This window comes from Protopterus annectens, chromosome 3.part0 (assembly GCF_019279795.1).
Source record: "Protopterus annectens isolate FY-2018-M chromosome 3.part0, PAN1.0, whole genome shotgun sequence".
NCBI classification, from domain to species: Eukaryota; Metazoa; Chordata; order Ceratodontiformes; family Protopteridae; genus Protopterus; species Protopterus annectens.
In genome coordinates, this window is record NC_056731.1 from 463,604,234 (window position 1) to 463,629,287 (window position 25,054).

At 39.0% G+C, this 25,054-nt stretch overlaps 1 protein-coding gene across 1 annotated transcript in view; it reads left to right on the forward strand.

The window, feature by feature from the left end:
- The window catches only part of TRIO (trio Rho guanine nucleotide exchange factor), a 5,137,669-nt gene that overhangs the window by 2,637,686 nt on the left and 2,474,929 nt on the right, over window positions 1–25,054 (forward strand). Inside the window, exon 30 of the mRNA XM_044065600.1 lies at window positions 17,377–17,567. Within this exon, the coding sequence (XP_043921535.1) occupies window positions 17,377–17,567 (191 nt within the window). The remainder of the gene's footprint in view (window positions 1–17,376; window positions 17,568–25,054) is intronic.

Genomic DNA, 25,054 nt, shown 5'->3' on the forward strand with positions numbered 1-25,054 from the left:
CCATAGTTGGTATTTCTTCTTTACCCTATAACACAGGGTATTTTCTCGATTACCATTGCTGGGAATCTTTTTCCTTTTTTCCTTTCCTTTCTAACTACTAAAAAAAAAAAAAAAAAAAAAAAAATAGAAACGAGGAAACACTTTTTTTTTTTTTTTTTTTTTTTTTTTTTTTTTTTTTTTTTAACATTGTTGATCTTACCCCTCCTGTCATGGCTGGCAGACTGATAGGATTCAAGAAATGCACTTCTTGTGGGCATAAAATCCCAAATTTGGTTCCCCATAAGGAGTGATTTTATTGTCTCGGAGCCACCCATCTGGAAACAAGCTGCAATATTTGCTCTGCTTTTAATTCTAGGGCACATTGGCTGCTCGATTCAGAATGCTAATCTTAAAAGGTAGTCTTCCTGCTTCACCGTCATCTTTTGGGTTTCATACCCCTGACAAAACTAGAAAATCTGCTCTGTAGGAGCACAGAAAATGCTCCTTGCTGAAGTCCCCTAGGACTTCATCAGAACCACCAGCAAAAGTTCAATAATCCTTGGATATGCATCCTCAGATCCAAAGGCTCAAGCTTTAGTTCCGAAACCAGTGTGTCACAAAGCTTTGGATCCTGTTATGATGTCTGGCAGACCTTCAGATCTGAATATTGCCACCTCGCAAAGAGTTCGCTCACCAGAGTTTGTCTTGCATCTAATTTCTCCTACTCTGCACTACTTTCTTGCAGACTCTTAAGAAACATTTCAGGCCACAGATCACCAGATCCTCCAGAGGTTTATCAGAAGCGTATGTGGATAGGAATATGCAAACATTTTTCAGAGCTCAGATCCAGATGGGGGTCATACCGGCTCAGTCCCCTGTTGGATCCATGAGTCTTCCGACCATTTCTCATAGGATTCTTTCTCCTTCTCCAATCTGCCTCACAGTTTTGGAACCACAGGTTCTGACAGCCCCAAGAGGTCCGGAGTCTGATCCAAAGAATATTTCTTTGACTCCAGCAGTATCCCTGACAAGTTCCACTCCTATGCTTTCGGATTGGAATGGTTCCTGAAGCAGAAGTGTTGGCATCGGATCTATGAGGCCAGGGTCTACTTCGATGGAGCCTCTGTATGACAGTTTGAGTCCAGATCCATTGTCGTGGTGTGGATCCTGTAGGAGTTATGATTTACCTGTACTGAAAGTCTCAGCTCCAGTGCAGGTGGCCATATTTTCTCCATGTCTGTCTCCCTTCGAGGTCATGGAAAGGTTTTTTTTCTCTCTCTAACCAGTTTCTCATCCCATCCAGTCACTACTTCCTCTTCCGTTCTGAGCTCTGAGTCAGTCAGACATATTCTACTGGAATAGCCAGTTCCAGATAGCTTCTAAGGAGTTTCTGTAGAGGAACTGCCCCTGTCTTCAGATGCCTTCCCTGAACAGCCCTTGGAGGAGATCCATCAGAAGATGCAAGAGGAAACGCATAGATTCCTTGCTGGAATCTTTCAGTGAGGATACCAACTTCGATAAAGAATGGACCCCAGATAACCACCAGATATCTCCTTTGGAGAAGTATCAGACATCCTGAGACAGAAAGGTGGTTGGTCTTCTGAAAATAGTTCTCCAGAGGAGACAGTATTTTTGGAAAGTCTTGGGTTCTGGCCCATCTACATCTTGGATTAACCTCCCCGGGTGATGAACTCCTAGATTATGTTTCCCATCAGGCATGGAAGGAGGTGGATACTGTCAAACTCATTGCAAAATGACCTGATAAATTCTTGCCTCTTCCTATAGATGGACCCACTGGAGCAAAGGAGTCCCAGTAGATGCTGTGGTGGTGGTGATGGCAGCCACAGAAAGAGCTAACAGAGCAGTGCTCTTCTGTTAATCCACGAGAGTCTAGGATGCTGGACAGATCTGGAAAGCGAGTCTTTACCTTGGTGACTATTGTTTTGAGGTCTCTTAATTACCTGGTACATTTCACAAGACTGCAAAGTGATTTGACTAAGGAATTATCAAATGCTCTGTGAGTCCATATCTGCAGAGGATTAAGGGATCATCCTCTCAACTGGTCACTCTTATCAATTTCCAATGCTTCCATGAGGTTGAACCCTCATGCAGCTTGAAGGCACCTCATGGGCTGCTATTTCAGGCATTGCCATAAGGAGATGTCCCTGGATGTGTTTGACTTTGCGGAGCCTTTTAAGACGTTATTCATCAACACACCCTTTGACGGTGCATCTTTATTTGGTCCATCAATTAAAGAGATGCTTACCCGCAATGAACCAGAAGAGAAGACAGTCTGCCATGGGAATCAGTTTTTCTACCCTTCAATGAGTCTTTTCTAGGAATCAGAGGTGGAAAGAAAATGTGGTTCCACAAATCTCAAGGACTTTTCCCAGATTTGGCTGGGACAACTCCTCTAGAGGCAGAGGAGGTATTCCAGTGGTAGACCTCCTAGAGGCAGAGGAGGCCTGCAAAATCGGGGATCTGCTGCTTTTCTTTTCATTCTTTCTCCGGGTTATGGATCCAAACACCTCGGATCCAACTGAGCTGCATACTGTAGCCTTCGGATCCAACTCTTGAGCTCCTCCCTTTACCCACAGTGCCTCACTGCATCCCTGTTGCCTCAGATCTGTTTTGCCGCAATTGTGGTTAGATGTAGGTTCCACTCTTAAGCAATTGTAAGCAAGTTTTTCTTGATATTTTGTACTAAAATTTATGTAACTCTTCTTCTTTTAAACCTTAGCATTTTTTTTTTCGGTACTTGCGTATTATCGCAACCAGATTTTCACGGTTGCGAATTTACAATAGTTCTGTACAAACGAGGCCACAAACCACTGTAAGGTGGTATTTAGGGTCTGTTTTATTTGTTGTGTACTAGCTTTACGTTACAGGGTCTGTGTGAAGGGGAAGACAAACGTTTGAGGAAACCCGCTTCGTGTTTTCAGAGTGCCTTACACATGCACGCCGCTTGAATTAGAATGCCTGCTGTTGTTCTGACGAACGGATTATTTTGACAGTGTGGAAGGAAGCAGACTTTGGAGAAGGCAAAGGCAGACCCTGTCATGATGGTTTTGGTCACTTTTTTTTGGGGGGGGGGGGTACTACTTGTAAAGACATCTTCAGGTCAAAATTAAAAGAAAAAAAAAACGGTTGCTAACGGTCACAAAGTACAGGAAGAAGAGAGCATTGTCCGGCAATGAGATGTTTTGGGAAAGTGCTCTTACTACGTGTAATCATGGAAGTGATTTCAGTAACCGGGAAGATGCAATGACATGCTGCCACCAGGGAAGTGCATGCATAAGACCGTTCACTATTTTTCTAATTTGTATTCATAACCCTGCATAAAAGACCCTTCCTTGTCAAAGAAAACACATCGTCTCCCATTTTTAAAATGTTACCGGACACATTTCACTATCAGGAGGCAACCTTTACGATCGCAAAAATCTGGTTGCGATAATACGCAACTACAACCTCCTCTTTAGCTGCTGTTGGCGTTAGGAACTTTTTGACCCTTTCTGTCAACCTTTCTCTACTAAACTTTTAGTAGTCTCTTACCATTATTGGTACTGTCCTTTACCTAGTTTTATTTATCTCTCTACTTGACATGTGTTAACTGTGTTAGTCCAGCTGAGTCATAAGACCCTTTCAGTGGAGACCAGAGGAGAAAAACTCCAGTAGGTGTATTCATGCAGTATTAAAAGTCACAAATTACATAGATGATGATATTTATTTATATTTGTTGACCAGGAGTGTCCGACTGGACGTAGGTCCCATTTTCAGCGGAGGCCCGGGGAAAAAAGCTCCACAGTTAAAACAGACAGTAGTTACATTCGATTACATAGCGATTAACAATTTACATAGCAATTACTTACAACATATTTACAGATGAAGAACATAGTACATTAGTAGACAACTAGAATCTATCTGTGAAGTACATAACAGACATTAACAAATATTACAATAAGAAGTTCCTGCTGTATAATAAGTACTAGGCTTATGAGCATCTGAGCTTGCTATAGTCAAGGTAGGTAGTGGGGTGGAAAGAAAGGTAGTTGTTGGATGGGGTGGGTGATATTAGAGTGGGAGTTGCAAGGGCATAGCCAGCATGTTTTTAGGCGTGCTTTTAGTAAAGTTTTGAAGTGGGTGCATGATGGTAACGGAGGTAATTGTGGGTGGGAGGGAGTTCCATAATTTGGCTTTGGTGCAAGAGAATAGTGCTTCACCAGCAGAGTTATTGGCTTTAGTGATCTGCAAGTGATTTTTGTTGCTGGATCTTAGTGGTCTGGTGGTGCGATAGGGTTGGAGTAGATTCTGGAGGGATGGGACATTTAGAGGATGGTTTACTAGTTTGTGGGCGAGTGAGAGTTGATACCATTGAAGGAGGTGAGGGAGTTCAAGCCAGCCCAATTCAGCAAGTGAGAGATAGTGGTGACTACGGTAGGATGCCCCTGTGGCGAATTTGGCAATTTTGTTGTAGCAGGTCTCTAGCTTGTTTAGATCGCATTGCCTTAGGTGGTATATATTGGAGAGGCATAAAGTAGTGTGGAAATAAGGTGGGAATTTGCTATTGAAATTTTTGCTGCTTTGGTGAAAAGTTGCTTATTTCTGTATAACGCTCCTAGTTGTTACTGGACTTTTTTATGGTCATGGATATGTGAATGTCAAATTTTAGTTTGTTTATTTCCACTCCTAACAATTTGGTGTGTTCAGTTGGGTATATAGTGGTGTTGTCTTTTGCTGTGATGTTAAAGTGAGAGTTGTTTTGAGTATGTTTGGTGGATTGGAAGATGAGTAGTTTAGTTTTGTTTGGGTTGAGTATTGGGCATCGGATAACCAAGTTTCAACAGAGGAAAAGGCTTCCTGTGTGGCTTTTTGCAGTTTTGGTAGGGACTGGGCTGAGCAGATGATGGTTGAGTCATCTGCGTATTGTATGAGTGTGCCATGTTTGGTGGCAGAGGCTAGATTATTGGTGGAAACAGAGAAGAGTAGGGGTCCAAGGATGGATCCTTGGGGAACCCCTCTGGAGACAAGCAGTTGGGGAGATATGTCATTCTGCCATACAACGGATTGTTGGTGGTCAGACAGGTAACTCTGAAACCAGTTGGTGTGTGATTGTGAGGAGGATAGGTTATTGAGGACAGAGATAAGTTGTTTGTGTGGGACCATGTCAAATGCTTTAGATAGTTCTAGGAAAGTAGCAGAGGAGAGATGGCCATTGTTTTTATGCTGAAAGATAGTGTTAGTAAAGGAGAGTAAGGCTGTGGTGGTGCTATGGTTTGGTCGGAAACCATGCTGAGTATTGGAAAGGAGGTTGTTAGTAAGGCGGTAGTCTGAGACCTGAGAGTGCATACATCTCTCTAGTATTTTGGAGAGTGGAGAGAGAATAGCTATGGGGTGGTAATTGATTAGTTCTGTGGAGGGTCTGCCTTTGTGGAGGGGAATTATATGTGATACTTTCCACAGTGTGGGAACGTAACTTTCTGACAGAGATCAGTTAATCAAGATGGATACTGGGTAGGCCAGTGCATCAGCTACGATTTGTAGGTATTCACTTGGGAGGTTGTCTGCTGCTAATTTGGTTGACTTAAGTTTAGTTAAGAGTTTTTTTTATGTTGGAGGTAGGTACAGGAGAAAAAGAGAAGGCAGTGGGGAGATTACTAGTTGAAAGTGTGGGTTGGAGGGGAGGGGGGTTGTGTTGTTTAGCTAATTATAGTATGGTTTGTGTGAAGTGTGTGTTGAATGAGGTAGCAATGTTTTCTGAGGAGTGAGAGATGTTAGGAGGAGGGGTACTGACTTTACCTGGGTGGAGGATGGAGTTTATGGAGGACCAGAATTGTTTGGGGCTGAGTTGGGAGGAGTTTAGGGCAGACTGGTAGTATTGGAATTTGTCCTGTTTTATTAGCTTTTTTACTCTGTTGTGTAGTTCTAAGAATTTCTGTCTAGTTGAGGGGGTTTTGGTTTTGCGCCAGTGCTCCCAGGCTTTATCCCTGTTTTTCATTTCTGACTTAGTGGTTTTCTGTAGCCATGGGGAGGGTTGTGCTTTAATTCTGGAAAGTCTTATGGGGGGGCATGGTAATTAAGGATGCTCAGGAAGGTAGAATTAAAAAATTCAACTGTGTCATCAAGACTGAGGTACTTTAGAGGATGCCAGTTACATTCTTTGAGGGATGAGATGAATGTGAGTGGGTTAAAGTTTAGTTTTTTACGTATTTGATGGTAGATGACAGGTTTAGCTTGGTATAGGTATTTTTTGAGTAGGAATGTTGGGGAGTGATCACTGAGGCTGTCTGATAAGCAGCCTGTTATATATGACTGGGGGCTCTTACTGACTAGTATCCAATCCAGGGTAGTGTGCTTGCTGGAGTTTTTATTTATCCTGGTTGGTGACTGGACTAGTTGGGTGAAGCCATGAAGGTTTACATGATGGGTTGGATGGTTGCCAGAACAGGATTGCCAGTCAATATTAAAATCACCTAAAATGATAGTTTCTTGGGGAAGATGGTGGGTAGACCAGCTGAGGAGGTTTTCTAGTGGAGGGATGTTTTGGCCAGGTGAGAAGTAGCACCAATTATGTTGATGGTTTTGTTTTGGTTTATTTTGAGGTTGGTATAGATTATTTCTTCATTGCCTATTTGTGGAGCTGATGATTTTAAGATCTGGATGTTTAGATGCTGCTTAAATATTATAGCTACATCGCTTCCTTTCTTGTTTAGCCGGTCTACTCTTAGTATGCCATAACCTGTAGGGAGTATTTGCTCACTGGTAATGTGAGGTTTTAGCCAGGTTTCTGTCAGGTTGACTATATCTGGGGAGTACAAGTCTATGGTGGCATGGAGTTCATGGACTTTGTTGGATATACTTCTAATATTTAGGCTTAGTAGAAGGAAGTCGCTTGGCTTTCTAATGGCTGTAATTTGGGAGAAGTTGTGGTTTCTAGTCCGATTATGAGGATTGGGGTTGGAGATGGTAGGGCCAGGGTTGGGGTGGATGTCTCCAGTTAGGGCTAGTTTTGATATGCAGGAGATTATTAGTTTTATCAATTTTTGAATGTTTGTTTGTTTATAAGGGTAACTTTGATTGTGCTCTATGGGTAATAGGTATGGTGGGAGGGTTACTATGTCAAGTTGTAGGGATGCTTTATGTTTGAGTAATATAGTTGGTAGAATATGTGGGGAGTGCATAGGGATGGTTCTTGAGTTGGTGGGAGGGGAGCTGAGTGAGGGTGAGACATGAGTGGTGGTGAGTAGTAGTACAGTGGTAGTGGTTGAGTGGGGGAATGATGGAGCTTTGGTAGGATGTAAGATATGCAAGTAGAGTGCATGCAGTGAGCATAGGTAAGGTATTCTAGTACATGTTAGTTGAGGAGGTGTGATAGTAGTGGGAAGATGGAGGAGGTAGTGTTGGGTTAGCGCTGTGGTTGGTTATTGGAAAGATGGGAGGGGTTTGTCAGTGTAATAAAGGTGGGACCAATGGGGGTGGGAGGGAATAGGGGGCTGGGTGGGGAGCGAAGCAGGTAGAGACCCTGTTAGTTGCTCTTATGAGGGGCTGGAAACAATCAGGTAACCGAGTTAACTGATAAATGAACATATGATAGTGACAAGGGTGGTTGTAGTTTTAAAAATGGTGCCTGCCACAGGTAATATTTATTAACTTTGGGATTGTCTTAAGGTAATAAACAGGGAAAGGGGAGGGGAGAATAAGGGTGTGAGCAGGCAGTTCTTTGTACTGCTGCTAATGAGCCAAAGCAAAGACAAGTTTGTGTTTAAGAAACAATCACAATTGACCAAGGACTGCTCTGAAACTGTAAGTCATTTCTTAACCATTTCTCAGGTGGAAAAATAGGATAACCTTGTATCAGTAGGTTACTGTGGTCTCAGTTTAAATTAACAAACACACAGTATTGATCAATTATGGATACTCTTTGCTAACAGAAGGGAATAAGAGATAAAGTGGAGATGTGTGTGTGTGTGTGTGTGTGTGTGTGTGTGTGTGTGTGTGTGTGTGTGTGTGTGTGTGGGCTGCTTACAAGCCAAAGCAGAGTACTCTCCAAGGGAAAATGAATATTGGCTCAAACAGGTAGACACATACTCAAAGTTAACTTTAGCTGTTTGCAGACAGTTCAGACCAGGACTGCGCTTTTCTTATAAGAATGATAAAGGTGGTACCGCAGTTGAATACTTAAGAGTGGTGTTAGGTCTAGAAAAGACGAGTACAGAGAGGAGTAAACACTTGGAGATGGTAAAGATATATTATAAAGATTACAAAAAAAAAACAAACAGCAAATAGCTACTATATGCAGCAAAATATGTCTTGAACCAACTACTAGTATATGCAGATACTGAGCCATTTGGAAAAACATCTGTTAGAAACCCCAAGACAGTTATGCAGTCACAGATAAAAATATAGCGATCAGCACTCTGTTGAGGTTGTCTAATGTGATTCTATCCACCAGTAACAGCACAGTTATATAGAAATAGACACCAGTATGAGCTGTCTCGCACAACACAATTACATGAATAACATTAGTGAACAAGGTGCAGTTATGCAAAAAGACCATACTATTATACTAAAAACAACTTGGTGCAGACAAAATGCTAGCATGGCATAGTAACTTTCAATAATAAAGCATAAGTCATATTAGATGTCTAACAATTCAACATAAACATATACAATTGTAAAATGTCTAACACAATTCAACATAAATAGGCATTTACGGTTGTAAAACACTTACTGGAGAGACACTGAGCTCCTCATGGGGCCTGTAGCAGAGTGGATTGTAGTTTTAAAAATGGTGCCTGCCACAGGTAATATTTATTAACTTTGGGATTGTCTGAAGGTAATAAACAGGGAAGGGGGAGGGGGAGGGGAGGACAAGGGTGTGAGCCAAAGCAAAGATGAGTTTGTGTTTAAGAAACAATCACAATTGACCAAGGACTACTCTGAAACTGTAAGTCATGTCTTAACCTTTTCTCAGGTGGAAAAACAGGATAACCTTGTATCAGTAGGTTACTGTGGTCTCAGTTGAAATTAACAAGCACACAATATTGATCAGTTATGGATACTATTTGCTAACAGAAAGGAATAAGAGAGAAAGTGGAAGATGTGTGTGTGTGTGTGTGTGTGTGTGTGTGTGTGTGTGTGTGTGTGTGTGTGTTGGGTGGGTGCTGCTTACAAGCCAAAGCAGAGTGCTCTCCAGGGGAAAATGAATATTGGCTCAAACAGGTAGACACATACCCAAAGTTAACTTTAGCTGTTTGCAGACAGTTCAGACCAGGACTGCGCTTTTCTTATAAGAATTATAAAGTTGGTACCGCAGTTGAATACTTAAGAGTGGTGTTAGGTTCAAAGTTAACTTTATTAAAGTTAACTTTAATATATACTACTACTTCTTTCGGCTTTTTCCCGGTTAGGGGTCGCCACAGCGGATCACTTGTCCGCTCATGATTGGCAGTGGAGTTTTACAGTGTCGAGTTGCCAGCCCGGTGTCTAAGCTTCCACAGAAGGTGCACACACACACACACACACACACACACACAAACACACACACACGCACCTAGGGCCAATTTAGAGTGTCCAATCCACCTGCAGCATGTCTTTGGGATGTGGGAGGAAACCGGAGCACCCGGAGGAAACCCACACAACCACAGGGAGGACATGCAGACTCCGCACAGTAGGCACCCCAGCCAAGGATCGAATTGGAGAACCTCTTGCTGTGAGGTGACAATGCTAACCACTGCACCGTCGTGGCTGCCCCATAGATAATATATACAATTAGTATAAATTTCATAGATAATATCAAAACACAGATGGGTACAATTAGAGTATTTTCATAGCATATTTAAACATAGGCAATGTAAACAAAGTAAGTTTTTTTTTAGGCCTGGTAGCGTAGTAGAAGTTCAAGGATGCAATAGTAAATAACTGCACAGCAAAAAAAAAGTATGAAGGCGATATCAGAGCCAGGAGAGCTTGGGAGTGAGGGGGGAACATTTAAGTGGGATGGTGACAGGGAGCAGGATTTAGTTTAAAAAGTGTGTTTTGAGTTCAGCCTTGAAAGAGTTTGTAGTGTTAATAGGTATCTACTTTAAATGCCATAGTTGGTAGCTTTCCCTCTCTTTGTTCTTTGCTGTTTAAAAGAAAAAAAACTTGATAGTTATTCTCTGTCTTCTTTATATGCTATTTTTTCAAAGCTACGGATTTTAAAAAAAAATGCACTTCTTGCGGGCATAAGATCCCAAACTCAGACGTCCACAAGGAGTGTGTGTATTGCCTTGGTCCTGACCATCTAAATATGGCCTTGTACAGTCTATTCTTTTAACCCTAAAGCTTTGGCTGACTGATATAAACTTATTTTGAAAGGCTTACTACCTACTACTTCATCTCCCAGGGCTCACCCCCCCTCAAAATCTAGCAAAGTAGCTTCCTCAGAGTTTAAGAAAAGGTCTCTGCCAAAGTTCCCCCATTGTTCATTGGAGCCTAAGGGAAAAGTCAGAAAAGTTATGGATCCGACATCCTTGGATCTGAGATCTCTTAGCCTGCCATTGGATCCAAAGGTTTTAGCTTCGATAGTTATCTCTCCTCCAATGACTTCCTTGCTGGATCTTAAGCCTTTGGATCTGAAGCCAAGTATATCTCATAGGAGCAGAACTCTTGAGTATATGATAAAGCTCATTTCACCCTTCTTGTCTGCACACTTGTTTCATACTCCTAGGAAACATTCCAGGCCCCCTTCCACAGCACCTCCTGGGTCCTCCGGAAGTTTATCAGAGACAGATGTGGATAGGATGGTGCGAAAGTTTCTCAGGGCATTCTGCCAGCTCCACCCCCTATCGGATCCCTGAATGTACATTCGAAGTCCATTCTGTCTCTTTCTCAAGTCCGACCTATGGTTTTGGAGCCCCAGGATTCGAAATCCCTGAGGTTCAGAGTCATATTCGAGAAAAGTTTCCTCCTCCACTCCAACAGTTTCCCTGTTCGGATCTGCTTTGATACCCTCAGATTAAGAACGGGTTTCTGAGCCGAAGTGTTGGCATTTGGTCTGAGGGATTGGGTTTGGCTCCAGTGTTGGATCCATCCATTCTCCTCAGTGCCTTGGCCCTAGACAGTTTGGGTCTAATTATTTCCTCAAGGTTGTGATCTGGGGATTGTCAGTTATCTACTTTCCTTTGAATCTTCGGCTCCAAGGGGGCAGGTCAGGGTTTCTCCTGGGCTCTCAGCCTTCAAGGTGGTAGAAAGTGCTTTTTCTGTCCAGAGAGAACTGTCTTCTTTTATTTTGAATCCTAACCCTTCATTTCAGTTGGTTCCAACCTCTGAGTCGATCAGGCCTATTCCACAGGGACAGCCATTTCCAGCGGACCTGCAGAGAGACAGTTCCAGTTGTAATGGGACAAGGCCAGCTTATTAAAATGTATATTAATTTCAGTTTAATGGTGCTATAATATGATTGTTAAAAAGCAAATATATGTATGCAGGGCTGGGAAAAATACAGCTTCATAAGCCACAGTATTACTGTTAATTTTAAACTGCATTCTCTTAGTATGTAATAAGAGAGAAAAGTACATGTTGCATGAAGTGAGGCATGTAGTTATTACAAAAAGGAATTTGTTAGCCTGACTCCTCCAGGCTAGGAGTGCGTTGTTGCTAGGGTAGGTTTGGTACATCCAAGGTCACAAACAAGACCCTTTGGAAGCAGGTGAATCATGTATAGGAAGGTGTTCACTTGAAGTCTGAGGCGAAAATCATGAGGGATGAGGACATTTGCAAAGTTTTCTGTAGGACACAGTCATTCTAACATAATGAAAGTGCATGACTAGGTTTGATAAGAAAAATGTGGTTTGTCTTTGTTCAGAGAGACTATTTTGACATCTGCTATGAAGACGGTCTCCCAGTACTGTAAAAATAAAATTTCTTTTTGCACATCCTGAAGTGTTGTTCCTGACTAAAGGCATACAAGGTAAATTCTTAATGTTATTTATTTATGACTGTAACAATTTGCTGCCATTATCTGGATCTGAACTTTGGTATTGCTGCAGGGCAGTTCTGGAATAGGTCCCCCCTTTCTTCTGATAAACCTCTCCAGCACATCCACGGAAGAGGTCCCTTGGAAGAGGATGTGTAAAATAGAGACACAGATCCCAACTTGCAGTCTCTCATGGAAGACACAGATTTTGATGGAGAAGGTTCCCCCCAGATCACCGTCTGATGATATCTCTGACATTGGTAACCAACTTACCAAAGGATACTGTTATGCACTTCTTGACTTAAAGTTTTCGACTGCGACTCTGGCACCAGTTATTTGACTGAGTCAGTTCTCCTTGGAGGGCCTGTGCATCTAATTCATAGCTTTTTGGCAATTAATAGGTTGGCTGCTGTTGAGTCATTTTAAACCTAGCCAATTTCCCCTGAAAGGTGAGAATTGATCCCTGTACCTTGTGTCTGTAAGTTGAACACCTTAACCATTATGCCATTTCCCCCAAACTTGGTTATACAGAGGCCCTTGACTTTAGAGAAATAGATGCCAAAAAGGATTGGACCCAGGACAGTGTCTACACTAGTGACTGGCCTGTTTGTGAAGGTGGACTCCACTATTCTAACGTTTGGGTCTTAACTGAGACCACAGGCTATAAAGTGGATGACATTTTTTTCTTGCCTAAATATATTTTATAATATCAAAAAGCATATATAGCAGTCACTGATAAAATCTCCCACCTCACATTTAAAATACCACTGCGTACTGTACAGTAAAACATGTAATTATCAGTAATTATTTGTTCAAATATTAGGAACAAAACCTGTTTTTACTTATTTTTTGATTCATTTTGTGTCCTCTTAAACATTAATGACATAAAGAAGGATTTATGCTGTAGAGTTCTCCCACAGTTAACACAGCAAACTTCCATTTTTTCAGCCACTTCTTGCAGAACCACAGTTCACATGTCTTAAGAATGTTTAATGGACTTGATGAATTGTAGTTCTACACTTAGTCCGTTATTTCACATTGTTTCTGGCCTTCTTTCTAGGCTTCTCAATCTTCCAGTGCTGTTTGAAGTACATGGTGCTTCTGATTCCTCTAGTCATCTCCTTGGCTTTTTTTTTCCTGTTGCTCGAGCATTTTCATGTGAAACTGGAAAATGTTTCACTGGCAAGTCTGCCTGCTTTCTTGCTGTTAGAAGGTTGAGAAGTAGAGGCCTCTTCAGCTTGCAGTATGACTGTTGCTTCAGTGATTTTTCCCTTCTTAGCCTGTTCTGCATCCACAGATGTCTTTGTTCCTCCAGGAGGAAAATATTCTGAAGATAGCTGGAAGTAGTAACTTGAATTTCACAGCTACTTGTCAGCATCCCTTGAAAGGGAAAACTTTATTTTATTCTACCTGGTGTACAGTATTCTTTTTTTCTGTTTTCCAAAAGACTCTTGTGTCCTCTGTTTTAAATCTTTTCCCTTCTGCTTTAGTTTTGTGGTGGTAAACTTTTTCCACTGGTTTAATTGAATCCCTACTTAATTAGATCTCAGCTGTTTACTAATGACCAATGGAGACTCTGTTGACAAATTCTGTTGTGAAGCGCCAGTCCATTGGTCTGTTTGTACTTCTATAAAATAGGTTCAGTCTGCTATTTCATTTTCATTGGTGTAACAGTCATTTTTGTACATGTTCTACCTTCTAACTCTATTTTTGAAATAGCTCTTCTTGTGACGCCATCTGTTGCAGTCAAGTCAGTTTTTCATGTATTTCATTCTCTCATTTCTTTATCATCTCGTCTAAAGTTACTTATTCTTTTTTCTATTTTTTGTATTCCTACCTAGACTATATGATTGTACTAGTGAAATGTATAACCTGTATTTCTCATTTTGTGCTTGTATCTTAGATTGAATCAACATTTGTATCTGTACATTGTATATGTATTGTATGTTGTTTATAAATGTGGAGTTTTTCTCCCTGGCCCACTGCTGAAAAAATATTTTTTTTTCCTGTCAGACTTTCCTAGTAAACAAATGTAAAATAAAAAGAAGTAAAATAAAACGTTTCCATCTTTTTTTCATTTGGCTTCATGTATGTCTGCAGTATGAGCATAAATAAGTATGACATAATGGTTAAGGTGTTTACCTTAAAGACACAAGGTGCAAGGTTTGATTCTCACATGGGGTAATTGGCTAGGCTTTAAATGGCCCAACAGCGCAGTTAGCCTAGTACTAATCTATGAACTTCTATGAACTATGTCTTATTGTAAACACCTCTGAATGCAATTGATTTTTTTTCTTTAAATTAATAGATCCTTCTCCTAAACTGAAGTTAAAGCATAATTTGCTATTTGCTTAATAGTTAAAATTTCTTCCTAGCCAGAACCATTTCTTCTTTTTTGGTTGACTTTTAGCTTATTTTCTCCATATTTCTTCTTTGCTGATATCCATGCCAGAGACATAGTTAGGGTGGGGTTAAGGAGGCAGGTGTTTGGGGGGTGTACAATCAAAAGATGCTGATAAGTTGGTAGTGCAGAAACCGCATTTCTGAATGCCATTACAGAAACAAATGCAGATACTGCTTTTTCCTGTAAGAATTGAAGCTTTGTAGTGCTTTGTGTGTGGCATAAGTTGCAGCAAGCGGACATGTTTTGAAGGGGGCATACTGGATCGGTGAATGGCACAGAGCTTCTGAATAGCTAGCTTTACAGTTCTGATCAAGGCATTGTAATCATTAGCTTGTAACTAAATTTTAGTCAATCTGGAAACTTCTATTAACTTTAAAAAAATAAATAAATAAAACGGTTTTACACTGGGAGACTTGTTGCTCAACTTATAGCCATCTTGCAAGCCTGCTTCTTCTCCAGGGCAAAACATTCTTATCTCCTTTTGGCTGGTGTAAAATTGTGTATGTGCTCCAGCATCTTTCACCACTCCACCTCCTTCCACTTCTCTGATGATGATTTGCATGTTAGGTCCAGTGTAAATGAGTTTCTTATTGGCTCCTGAATCTGTCAAAGCTGTAGCTCTGATGCTCTCTTTTTCAGTGGAATGGTCTTTTTAGACAGCAGGAACATTTTATGAAAGGGTTTCCTGTACTTAAAAGATAAAACATTTTGCTGTTTAGGTAGTGTCCAGTCTGAGGTCAGTTCATTGTAAACCTAATTTGGTATTTGAGTTCTTGTTGATGCTTTCCTTTGGAGCTCAATAGTATTACACCAGATTTGTGCAGAGTTTTTGTCTTTTGCCATCCTCGTTAGGGAGAAATACTGGCACAGCTTGACACGTCAGAAAGCTGCATTCATGTCAGACCTATCAGAAATCTGTTTCCTTCTCTGGATTTGAATTTCTTTTTATAAAATCACATCCTTGCTTTCCTTTGAACCCCAGTTATTCTGCTGATTTGATTTTTTTTGTTTGGATATCTTATTTTTGACAGCATTTGTTTTGCCAGAAATTAACTTTAAGCTGTAGTATCCTGAACCCTTGCTGGTTGCTATTCAGGATAGGATTACTTTGAACGATATGAAAGAAACTTAATTCTGCATTTAAAAATATGATTTATCGGTAACTTGTCCTTGTGACTGTTTGTACTTTTACATGTGAAGTTTCAGACTGACAGTTTTGCATAGTATACTAGAAAGTGTGTGCAGTTTAGTGTGCCAAGTCAATTTTTATATGCAATAAGGTAGCCACAAGAACAATAATTGTCATTTTTTGGGACAAGATGCCACGATCTGTTTTTTTACATCACTCTGAGTAGTTCTAGGTTTTTGCAATTTATTTTAAAAATCTGTTTAGTTTTCTTATCACAGACAGATTGCATCATTTTAGCTAAATTTAATATTCTCAAAGCTAGTGGTTTCTTCATATGTTACATTACAAAAAGGACTCAATTCTCTGCAGTCAAAAATATTGAGGTTTCATGCATACTTCTGTTTTATTTTCACAATAGAATACAAACCCTACATTTTTGACCGAAGTTTATTTCTTGCTTTTACTCTGTCATATTTATTTTCCCATGTATACTGTAACCATTTTTAGTGCAAATAAACTTCACTAAAACAAATCAGGCATTTTTAAGCCTGAACAGTACTGAGGTCTGTCAGATAGGGGAGATTATAGGAAGACCAAATATTTGTTTGCCAAGGGTGAACAAGATAGCTCTTACCTGTAGACAGACATTTTTGGTGGCTTGTATTGCCTTGTATCAAATATGTCTCGCTAGTAATGAAAAAAGTACAGTAATTTAGGGTGTTTGCATCTTCTGCTGTCAGCTTTAGTACTTCAATCCAGACATATATGCTGCTCAGTTATGGACTTTTCTTGTATATTAACATAGCATTGCAGCTTTAGACATTCATTCTAGAAGCATTGTAGGATTTGGGAGATGCGTTCTTTGACTTATTTATTTTATGTATTTTATTTTATTTTACATTTGTTGACCGGGCTAGTCTAACTGGATACATGTCTGTTTTCAGTAGAGGCCCGGGGAGAAAAGCTCCAAGATAGAACAATGAAATCAACAAGATAACAAATAAGGAAACATTAAACAAAAAGTCATATTTGCAATGCATGTTACAGGTTGTCACAGTAAATTCAGCAGTGCAGAATACAGGCATATAACCTAGCATGCTAGTGACTTGTAATGAGTCCAGCACTTTTGCTTCCTCTTATACAAGTAAGCAGCTCACTGTTCTGATAACAAGAATGTGCAGATTATGCAAGGCCTGTGGAAGCTTTGAAGGTTACATAGCACTAATTTCATATTGTTTATATCTCAGTCACCAGAGCAGTAACTCTCCTGCTTGTGCCTGATCGTAGAATTCCAGGCTTCCTTTGACAACTGTGAGTGTCCTGAACCATTGTATTTCCCTTTCCTTTGTTTTCATATGGGAAAAAAATGAAGCCAGAAATCTGTGCTATTCCCTTTTTTTAGGGTATTCTTTCTGCTTCGGTGTTGAGGCTGGATACCAATTGAGGAGTGGCAGACTGGTATATTTGAGAGCTTTAGTTGCTGGATGGAGGTGGATTTTCAAACTGGACTGGCCTTGAGATCCTTCATCCAGAAGTGTTTGTTACTTTAGTTGCTTAAATTTCTGTTTGTTATATTTGTGTCCAAAAGTCACAGATAAAGAATGGTTCTTAGAGACAGTTTTAAAAACTCACCAAAGAAATAAATGGCTATGTGCATATGTGCTCATGTGGCACATGCACAGCTGAAAAGCTGAATTCTGCATCGTCTGTCTTGTATTGAACTGATTCATAACTTTTTAGTTATAATGTGTACTGTTCATCATAATACTTGCAGTAATGGATTTGATTATTGCTTGTGGGTAATCATAGTATAAAATAAACTAATGGTGCTGTTCCTGCAGTGATTGTTCTTTTTGACAGTACTTCATTGGCATTTTAAACTAACTTCTTTTTCTCTTATGTACTTAGGTTTTGATGAAAACATTGAATCTCAGGGAGAACTTATCTTGCAGGACTCCTTTCAGGTGTGGGATCCAAAGTCTCTGATCCGAAAGGGACGAGAAAGACACCTCTTTCTATTCGAAATGTCTCTTGTCTTCAGCAAAGAAGTTAAAGACTCAAATGGGAGAAGCAAATACATTTACAAGAGCAAGCTGTATGTAAGTGCAGAGACTATAGTCATATGCAGTGAAGTAAATTTAAAAGCATTTGTGTGTGTGTGTGTGTATGTATATATATATATATATATATATATATATATATATATATATATAGATACATAATACACACACACACGTGTGTATTGACATACTCGCACTGCATACTCAGAATCCAAAGTAGGAACAGTTCGAGCGCTCGCAATAATCCACACTAGCAAAGTTGCCAAAGAATGTAAGACCAAAAGTTAAAATATTTAATTTCTTGTAAAAGCCAGTAAAACCTTAGTGCTTTTGTCCCAAAGTCAAAAGGACTTCATCAGAGTAAAGAATGTGAGAAACTTCCTGAATTTAAACACAAAAGCCCAGGAAAAGGTAACTAGAGAGATTATATTTATAGGTACAGTTGCATCAAACCAAACATCTCTTGGTAAACATTAAAAATTGTATACACTTGCAAACTTATCTAAAATATTTATTACAATTACCTAAATAACATTAAAAAAAAAGTTTGCACCCAAGCATTTACATTAAAGTGCTTTTTCATAAACCTGTCACACAACAGGGAAACAGTAAAGAAAAGCATAGCCTTGCCTCTTGTTGAATAATAGCACATTACATTCAGTACAGATTTAAAATTTATTTTAAAAATATATATCTTTAGTAAAAAGTTTTAAGGGATGTACCATCATTTAGACCATAGTGTCTGGTGGCATTGTTTCTAATCTGCCACTTGGACTGTCTGCATTCCAACTTAATTTTCCAAGATTCACCCTGGGGTCTCAATCAAGGACATTAATTACAAAACATTTAAAGATGTCATTGTACTTTTGGATTTATATTTATTTTTTTATTAACTTTTGTTGACCAGGAAAGTCCACTGGGTCAGAGACCCATTTTCAGTGGAGGCCCGGGGAGAAAAGCTCTACAAGCAAAATACAAAGACGGACAATATTTAAAATACAATTTAACAATATTACTGATATAACAGGGAGAAAAAAAAGCATAGAATATATACACACACGCACGAAGTATGACGGAGAAAAAACAAGAATCTTACAATTGGTAGTAATGTTACATCATTACCTTCTTTGGTGAGATTCCACTGTCCTGTGTACTAAGAATACACTAGTAAATGTGAAGACTGGGTTTTGCAAAGGTTTTGTCATGTTAGTATTTGGGGAAGTATACTGTTTCAGGTGGTTTGCTTTTGAGGCAGGTGCAGGATGGATTGTCTAGATAATGTGTTTTTAGGGTACTTTAAAAGTTTTTGGGTGGTCAATTTAGGTTATTTCAGATGGAAGGTTATTCCATAGCTTAGCTATGGTATGGAAGAACAGACATTGTCCTGCTCTTTTGTTGGGCTTAGTTACAGTAAGCATCAGTTTACAGGAGGATCTTAGTGTTCTAGTGTGTGTGTGTGTGTGTGGGGGTAGGTTTGTAGGATTGAGTTAAGGGCAGGGCAGTCATTTGGTTTAGAAATTAGTTTGTGGGCTAAGGTTAGTTGGTTGTATTGTAGATGGTGGGAAAAATCTAGCCATCTTAGCTCTGTGATGGCATGGCAGTGATGAGAATGGTGTGGTTTCCCGGAGGCGAATTTGGCTACTTTGTTGTAACAGGATTGTAATTTATTAAAGTGTTGTGTGCAAATTAGAAAAAAATGGCACTACCATATAGAAGAGACGGGATGAGTAGTGTATTGGCTAGTTTTATTTTGGTATATTTATCCAGGTAGTTGGTGGTGGTATAGTTTACCTAGTTTGAAATGGGTTTTCTTCATTGCAGTTAGGATGTGTGATTCGTATGTGAGTTTATCGTCTATTGTTATACCTAGTAATGTGGCTGTTTTCACTAGTTCAATTTCTGTGCCGTCTTTAGCCAGGATTTTGAAGTCAGTGTTGGGTGGTTTTGTTGAAAAAAGTAAGAGTTTAGTTTTTTGGGGGGTTAGCATAATTTGGGCATCAATAAGCCATGATTCGATAGAAGTAAAGGCCTGTTGTGTAACTGTGAGGAGGTCTGAGAAATTTTTAGAGGTGGATTTCATTGTTGAATCATCAGCATATTGGATGATATTCTGGATTAGGGGGGCTTTGTGCAGGTCATTGATGAAGATATTTGACAGTAGTGGACCTAAAATTGGTAGTCCTGTATTGTTAGGTTGGTAATGAGATTGTACATTTAACCATTTTACTGATTGTTCCCTGTTCTGTAGGTAAGAGGTAAACCAGCTGAGGGATTTTGGGGAGCAATCTAGTGTTGATAGTTGGTTTACTAGCTTAGCATGTGACACTGTGTCAAAAGCCTTAGATAGGTCTAGTAAGATTACTGAGGGAGGATGGCCTGTGTCCAGGGCTTTGTTGACAGAGTCGGTGAACGATAATAGGGCAGTAATGGTTCTCTGCCCAAGCCGGAAACTATGTTGGGTAGGGGATAGAAGAGCATTATTTGAGAAGTATTTAAGTAGTTGTGAGTGAACACATTTTTCCAAGATTTTAGATAGAGGGGAGAGTATAGATATAGGGCGGTAGTTAGAAAGTTCATGGAAAGTTTCCCCCTTTGTGTAGTGGGATAATGATGGATTTTTTCCATAGGAGAGGGAAAGTAAGATTCAGAGAGAGAGAGCTATTTATGAGAATGGTAACTGGATATGCTATTGAGCTAGCTGGTATTTGAAGATATTCTGTGGGAAGATTATCTGCAGACAGAGAGAGCAAGGTTTGAGTTGCTTTAGGAATTTCAAAATCAGAGAGGTGGGTACAGGTTGAACAGTGAAGGAGTTTGCCTGGTCGTGTAGTAGTGTAATCTGCAGGGGAGGGGGTGTGTTCTGTTGGAGGTGGGAAGTGTATGTTTGAGCTGGATGGGCAGTCTTTGAGTAGCATTTGGATGGTAGAGATGAAGTGGGTGTTAAAAGCTTGGGAGATTTCTTGTCGGCTTTTTTCTGGTGCAGGGGATGGGTTTTGGATGGTGCTTGGGTTAAATAGAGGGGAGGCAGACTTCTAAAATTGTTTGGGATTGTTATACGAGGTAGATAGTCTAGCAGAGAAATCTTTTATCTTTTATTACAAGCTTTTTTTGATTTACTACGGAGTTGTTTTTAGTGGAGTTCATTTTGTTGTGTTCTGTCTCTCACCCATATTTTCCATGCTTTGTTTCTAAGAAACATAGGTTGGTTAGTTTTGTTAACCAGAGGGGCATGGTTAGTTTTGGTTTGCTTATTATGCATAGGAGCTAGGCTATTGAGAGTATTTAAAAAGAGTTTGTTGAAATAGTCAATGGCTTCATCTAAGGGGAATATTTTTAGTGGGTTCCAGTTTTGGCAGTTAAAGATATTTATAAATGTATCCTGGTCAAAGTGGGCTAGGTTCCTGGATGTGTTTAAAAAGGCTATTTATTCTGTTGTTTTTTTTAATATCCCTTAGGTGTTCATAAATTCTACCTTTTAAATCCTTTCATTTTTACTAATGCAGAAACAGGAACATTGGGAACACAGTGCTATATAAAATGCCCTTTCTATTTCACAATTAAATTTCATGAGGCAGAAAATTTTCCATAACGTATTACCTTTATTTTTTCTCCTTCCTTGATGTGTGAACAGTAGGAACAACATCCACACTTAGACTTACGCTGGGAACTTTACTTGTTTTTACTAAATGGGGTTTGCCTTTCTAGATGGCTCAAGTTCCAGTCCCCTCTGAAAGTAACTAGAGGTTTAGTCCCTAGCTTTTCTGCGTTTAAACCACGTATTGAAAGTAGTTATCTAGTATCAGGTGGACATCAATAGCTTCATGATTGTATGCGAGTGTGCACCCATGTTTAAATTTAGTGCTCGCCGAAGGTTTGATTTTCATTATATCATTACCAACACTTAGTAGCGGAACATAAAGATCCAGCCATCCTTTTTAGTTTCACTTCCTAGAATATCCCTTTTAAAAATTGGGCTGGGTTACCACAGTTAGTTAACATTTGCATTAATGTTTCCCATTCTTTTATGAAGGAGTAAGTCACAGAAACCATCCTAGCAAGGAGAATCAGCTAGCCCTTAACTAATGCCTTTTTTCTGATGTAAAGGGTGCCAGCTGTTAAAATAAAGGGAGTTTCTAAGTAGGTGGGTTTTCTGAATAAACCAGAGGTAAACCAATGGTTGGAATGGTCAAATCAAGGTGAAAAATATGTGTTGCTTATTCTCACTATCATTCCAAAAGATAACTAGGTTGTCACAGTAGTGCCCATACAAATTCCAGCATTTACCAAATGGTGAGTTAATCCATTGTTTCCAGTATGTTAGGACAGTGTTTGTTATGGTGCATACTATGAAATAAAAACGAAAATTGCTAGCATTCACTGGGTAAAACCACTGTGGTGTAAAATGAATAAATGTACATAAAAAGAAAGAATATATACACCATCAGAGGTAAAACACAGCTGCAACTCTATGAGGACAAACACTCGGCCAGTCAAAGAAATTATTATTTATTCTTTTGATTTTTATTTCTTTGACTGGCCGAGTGTTTGTCCTCATCGAGTTGCAGCTGTGTTTTACCTCTGATGGTGTATATATTCTTTCTTTTTTATGGTGCATACTATGTTTTTTCAACAAGTTATGTAATGTTGGTAAATATTTTAGGTAAGTTTGCAAGTTTGTGATTTTTTTTCCTAAGGTATGTTTGGTTTGATGTTACTGTACCTTTAAATTAATTAAAACACCCTTTGGTTACCCTTTCCTGGGCTTTTCTGTTTAAGTTCCGGAAGTTTGTTACATTTTTTAGTCTGCTGAAGTCTTCTATATCTGTGTGACTGAATGCAAAGGGCATTCTTAAAGAATACCCTTAAAATATAGTTTTTTTTTTTTTTTTTTTTTTTTTTAATTAAAAGAAAATGTGCACTACAGTTGATTTTATTTTTTTCTGGACAATACACTGTCCAGAAAAAGCAGTGCCCATTTTCTGGACAGTGTCTTTTAATTCCATGTAGTCCGGAAGAATTCTGGAGGTGACAAGATAATATAAAAGACAGGTTAAGGATACCCTGTGATTTGCTCATTAATGCTTGGTATGATTTCCTTAGTTTGTACTTGCATAAGGTCTGACATTTTTGCATTTCATTTAAAGTAACACTATGGTTCAGTCTGGCTCCTTGCGTAGAGTGCTAAAACCCTGTGACCCACATAACTTGATTTGATTGGCAATTCTTTTGCTGGAGGATCCAAGCGAGGGAGTGACTGGCTAATTCTGGCTTGTATATTATTTGGGGAAGTAAGCAGTCTGACTTGCTGCAATGCAAGAATCTCTCAAAGATAAGATGTATTTTGTAAAGTAGTAATTGGAATGTGTGCTTCTTACCAAGCAGCATATGTTTTTGTCTTTGTGGTGTATGTGAGGGAAAATGTGTACCCAAAAGTGTTTCATGAATGACTGGATGATCTACCATTATCAGCAGTTGCCCATCATGGCAAATATGGGTCCATTTAGTTATGGTAGGGCTTAATGTTGCCAGGTGCAGGGAGAAAAAGATCAAAAAAATAAATAAAACGCCATCTTCAGAGGTGTAAGGACAGTGGTAGACAGTTTATACCTTGTGCAGCTCATATCGCTGTTGAAAATTTAAAGATGATATGTAATAATTTGCTTAGAAATCAACTGAATCATCTAATGCCTTGGGCGCACTGCCTTCTCCATTAAAGAGTGGTTAATAAAAGTTGAAATGGGAGGCAATGCTTATTGAGTAGTGAGTCTGAGATTAAATTCCTGTAAACTAATGCTACTAATATTATAACTTTCCAGAAAACTCCAAAAATGTATGACAATTATACATACTGCTGTCAGAGCATTCCAGAAGATAAGCAATATTAAAAAAAAATAAATCTATAAATAAAGATAAAATGAAATGAATATGATCACAGTTCAGTATTTGTGCTCTGAGGGTACAAGTTGACAACTTTGCAAATTAATTGTGCTTCCTTTTGGCACAACCCATGTGAAATGTTACTGATAAATTCCACACTTTCCTGACAAATGGCAGAAAAAATCCCATCACTGTTGTGAATAATAGAAAACTTTTCAGCTCTGGAACTAGTTGTCTATGTGTTTCTTATGTCATTGTATCTGCCAGAGTCAGAAATGCACATATTGCAGCTCATCTAATTGTAAACAGTGCTTCTAGTCACTCCAGAGATACCATTGTATCACTTCATATGCCGAGTTGCCAGCACTTTATTTACTGCATTTTGTAGTCTTTGGACCCACATCAGAGAACTTGAAAAATTATGATTCCTCACAAGAAAAATCATAGTGCTAGAAAACTTTAACTATTCACAAAGACTTCAAGAACTGTCATATTCTGTTTGTTATAGGTTACTAAAAGGCAGCTTTTGCTTGCTGTTTTCAATTAGGATGTTATGTACTTTAATGTCTTTGGAACTGGTGACAGAGCTAGTACCATGCTGGGAATAATACCAAAATAAATAAGTAAATGAAAAGAGAAGTGACTGTTGCTTTCCACAACAGCTTCTGAAATTATAGCGTGAGCTTCCTTTTATAGTCTTATTAACTTCTTTCAAATATTATCTTTTTTAAATCTCATTTTAAGTCACAGCTTGGGTTTGTGTATTCATTAAAAGAAAACAAGTCAGTGTTTCCATTATTATTATTATTAATGCAGTGTGTGTGTTTTTTTCTTAATAGTCTCATTCTTTCTCTCCTTTTCCAGTGCTTCAGTTGCTTAAATTTTGCCTTAAATGTCAGTCCACTTATTTATATGAAGCTTGCTCTTTTTATTTTCAAGATCTCGTTTCTCATTTTTCATTCTTTTATTTCCTTTACAGTATTCTAAATTCACCTTATAGTTGGGGTTAGATTTTTATTTCCAGCTTTTATTTTATTTTTTGACATGGGGTAGCATTACATTTCATAAGGCTTTGCTTATAGCTAGGCAATTCAGAGCCTACATCCCAACTCAAAACATAATTTTCTTTGTTACTACAATCCCTACCAGTATTTCTGTTAGAACAGTGTATAGGGAATTTTTAAAATCCGTCAGTCCATTAAATTCCCAAAAAAAAAAAACAGAGGAAAGAGGACATCCCTGTTTGGTTCTTCTGCTTAAGCACTGTTTGTCAGAGAGGTATCCTCACATCTTAATTCTTACCTCCAAAACTTTATGTATCCTACCTATGTTTCACTGAACCATTTGCCAGTACTCTTTGAAAGTTAGTTGTATTTGTACTTCATAGAATTCACTCAAATCACACTGATATTGTGTCTTATGGTTAACTGACTGCACCTGCAGGTTATTTGTGCTGAAGCAAAAGCAGGTACTTGTGGAAAAGCTCCAGCTAATTGCTTTGCAAATTCAAGAAAAAAGTGCTATTTTTGCATGGATTTTCATTTTCCCCTGACTTTTTAAACTTTTTGCTTACCATAAAAAGGGAACTAGTGTGTATAACTTAAACTAATAACTTCAATGTAAGGATCTACTCTATCAAAACAGTCAAT